This window comes from Parus major, chromosome 7 (genome assembly GCF_001522545.3).
Source record: "Parus major isolate Abel chromosome 7, Parus_major1.1, whole genome shotgun sequence".
Classification (NCBI taxonomy): Eukaryota; Metazoa; Chordata; class Aves; order Passeriformes; family Paridae; genus Parus; species Parus major.
Window position 1 is genome coordinate 1,969,735 of NC_031776.1, and position 3,055 is coordinate 1,972,789.

Below are 3,055 nucleotides of genomic sequence, written 5' to 3' on the forward strand. Positions count from 1 at the left end.
GAACAGCTTCCTGAAAGCACAGCAATGCTCCATCCCTGGACAGGATCAGGAAGGGGGCAGAACCAGAGACCGTCTGGGCTTAACAGGGGGCTTTGGGTGTGCCTAAGAGCAAATGAAGCAGCAGCACAGTGGCTGAGACCCACATGTGTCACTGTGCCACTGGCCGGAGCGCTGTTGGGCAGTGCCGGGATCCCGGCTTTGGTTCTGGGCCCCACAACTGAGGAACTGCAGCCCCTGCCTCAGAGCCAGCCAGAAAGCCAGCCAAGTGAGACCAGAGGAAGGGCACCTTTCCAGTCTCTCTTGGGCATGACTAAAAACTGTCCCTGCTTCTTCTTCCTCCGCCTGTGTTTGGGGTGTGCTGATGGCAGAGCCAGCCAAGTTGGGCTCTGTCTTCCAAAGCCAGTTGAGAGCAGGCATGAAAAGTACTGTGTGCACAGTGGAAAGTCCTGGAAGGTGCTGGCAAGAGCGTCCTGCAGGATCAGGACTCTGGTCTCCAGCCAGGAACAGCCTGGTTTTGCTGCCGTGACCACAGGCAGGAGTTGAGGCAGGTGAAGAGGCAGCAGGGAACTTGTGTTGGTAGAGAGTCTGGGGCTGCACATCTGAACCTCCACCTGGAAGCACACTTGGGGGGATACAAGCTAGAACTGGAGTGCCTGTTCTGAAAGGACCAGAAGTAATTCAGCCTTACCAGGGTTTCTTAAGAGTATATTGGTGTTCCCCAGAAAAACTACATATTTGGGGAAATGCTTTTGGAGGAGAGGGATTGGCTTCTCAAGGAAAGTGCTTCCCAAGGAGCTCACAGTGAGGTAGGTGCAAGTCTCTCCTTGTGGACATGATTTTCTGAGCCTGAGAGTTTTCAGCCTGTCAGTGGCTGATCTGTTTCCCAAGGGAAAGTCTTTTGGGAAACTTTTCTTTCTCAAGGACTGTTTTTTGTAAATAGGTTTTGGTTTTCAAAACAGTGTTGTACAGATGTTCTAGATGTGGTTTTCTCTTGTTCCATCAATAGAACAAGAGAGGTGTTGTTCCTTTTACCAATCAGGTTAACCTGAACCGGAACACCTTATAAAAGGAGCTGAAAACCCTGAAATAAAGGCTTTCTGCCTCCTTGGGGTGAACCCTCTGCTGTTGTGATCGAATCCATGCTTCTGTGTCCTCTAGCAACATCCCCCTTTGGCTCTCTCTGGTCCTTTGAGTCCCTGAGGTCAATTGCACTTGGCAGAGGGGCAGGGAAGGGAGAAGGCTGTGAAGAACAGGTTTGACATCTACCTGGACCTGTGGAGATTGAATCATCATAGAATCAAGAAATAGTTTGTGTTTGATGGGATGTTAAGTACAATCTGCTTCCACTACCTGCCATTAGCTGGATTACCTTCCACTACATAATGTTGGTTCCATCCTGGTCTTGAACACTTCCAGGAACAAGGCAGGCACAAGTTTTCTAGTCAACGTGTGTTGTGGCCCTATCATCCTCACAGGGTAGAATTTCTTCCTAATACCCAGCATTAGTGTACTCTTTTACTTAAAAGCCATTCTCCCTTGTCCTGACAATATATGCTCAATATATAAATTCAAACTTGAGTCTCAATTTGTGAATCTAAAGATGAATGATCTTCAGAACTTTTTGCAAAAGACTAAAGAAGCTGAAGTTTTTCTTGACTGACAAGGAAACCTTGTTGTGTTTCACTAAATGGTATCCTTCAAATTGTCTTACTGGAGAGGTGATGCCTGTGACTGCAAAATGTGAGGAAAGGTAAAATAATTGCTCTTGTGAAGTTTATTTATTACCACCTCTTTCCTTTTCATAACAAGTGGTGAAGGCTGGGGGGAGAAGTAGACTAAGTTTAGTTTCTCTGAAGTTGATGACCTGTAGATCCTCATGATGGGACAGCGATCTGAGCATCACAGAGATTGCTGCTGGATGTTCTTCCTGGCAAGCAACAGAATAAAGGAAAGGAAGCTTGGGGAACAGCTCTATTTCTCTTGGAAGGCTTCTGGTAACTTGAAGATGTGAGATCTGCAGCCTTGCTAAGTTTGGTGTAGTTTAGTGATTAATGAGTATGTTGACTTTTAAAACAAAACTCCAGACTATGGGATTTGAGTATTTATCTGAAGAGCTCAGTGAATGCTTGTTTGGCTTTGCCAAATGCCAAAGGAACAACCAAATCTAATCAGTGAAATCAAGCTAGAGGTTTAATATAACTGAGTGTTGTTCCAGGATCAAGAAAAGTATCTTTGGGTGATAATGGAACACACCCTTGAATCTCTAAAATTACTGTTCATAAGATCCACTCTGATTTCCTCAAGTACTCACTCATATTGGATGTTTCCAAGTATAGTTTCAGCAGATGTTTATGCATGTGCTTGTGGAAGTGGGAATGTACATTCCCTACGCAATTTTCCCTTCCTGGTAATGATGAACAGTTTTTTGATTGTTGCAGTCAGCAGTTTTATAGTTAAGACTCTGCTTTTGGTCTGTTTAATATACAAGCAGGAGAAGGTTTTGTGGTGGCTCTTTGTCCCACAAGCAGTGATTTTTGTGTGGACTGAGATGCTTGTTAGCAGTCTCTTGCTAAATATCTCTGTAGACAAGCTGCCAGGGAGTATCACTCGTCTTTCTTGGACTTCTCCTTTCCTGTGAACATGCTGAGTGATCATGTAAAAAAGCCAAGATAGCAAGATTAGAATCAGAAGAAGAAATTTAATGGTGGTAAAGAGTTAATAGATTCCAGCTGGATGTTGGTGAAGGAGGAAAGTCATGATGCAACTTGTAAACCTGAAAAGGCAAAACAAGAGGGTCTGTGTGCTCCTAGGAAAGGAGAGAATCTAATCTGTCCTGTTCAAAATCCTGTCTGTTCCCTCAAACAGCCCTTTTTTGGAGCACTTATGTTTAGCTCAGTGAAGAACAGGTACTCAGGTATTTGTCTGGAGATGAGTTTGCAACAGGGACCTGACTTCCTCTCTTTTTTTTCCTGTGCAAGATCTTAAGGGCAGGCAGATCTTTGGGTCCTCATCTGTCCTTCAGCCTAGGCAATCCCACCACAAGAAGAGATGTTGA

The 3,055-nt window shown here is 44.8% G+C and overlaps 1 protein-coding gene across 1 annotated transcript in view; it reads left to right on the plus strand.

The window, feature by feature from the left end:
* The window catches only part of LOC107207221 (maestro heat-like repeat-containing protein family member 7), a 6,840-nt gene extending 4,383 nt beyond the window's left edge, over nt 1–2,457 (plus strand). Inside the window, exon 8 of the mRNA XM_033516080.1 lies at nt 2,439–2,457. Within this exon, the coding sequence (XP_033371971.1) occupies nt 2,439–2,457 (19 nt within the window). The remainder of the gene's footprint in view (nt 1–2,438) is intronic.
* The last annotated feature ends 598 nt before the right edge of the window (nt 2,458–3,055 follow it).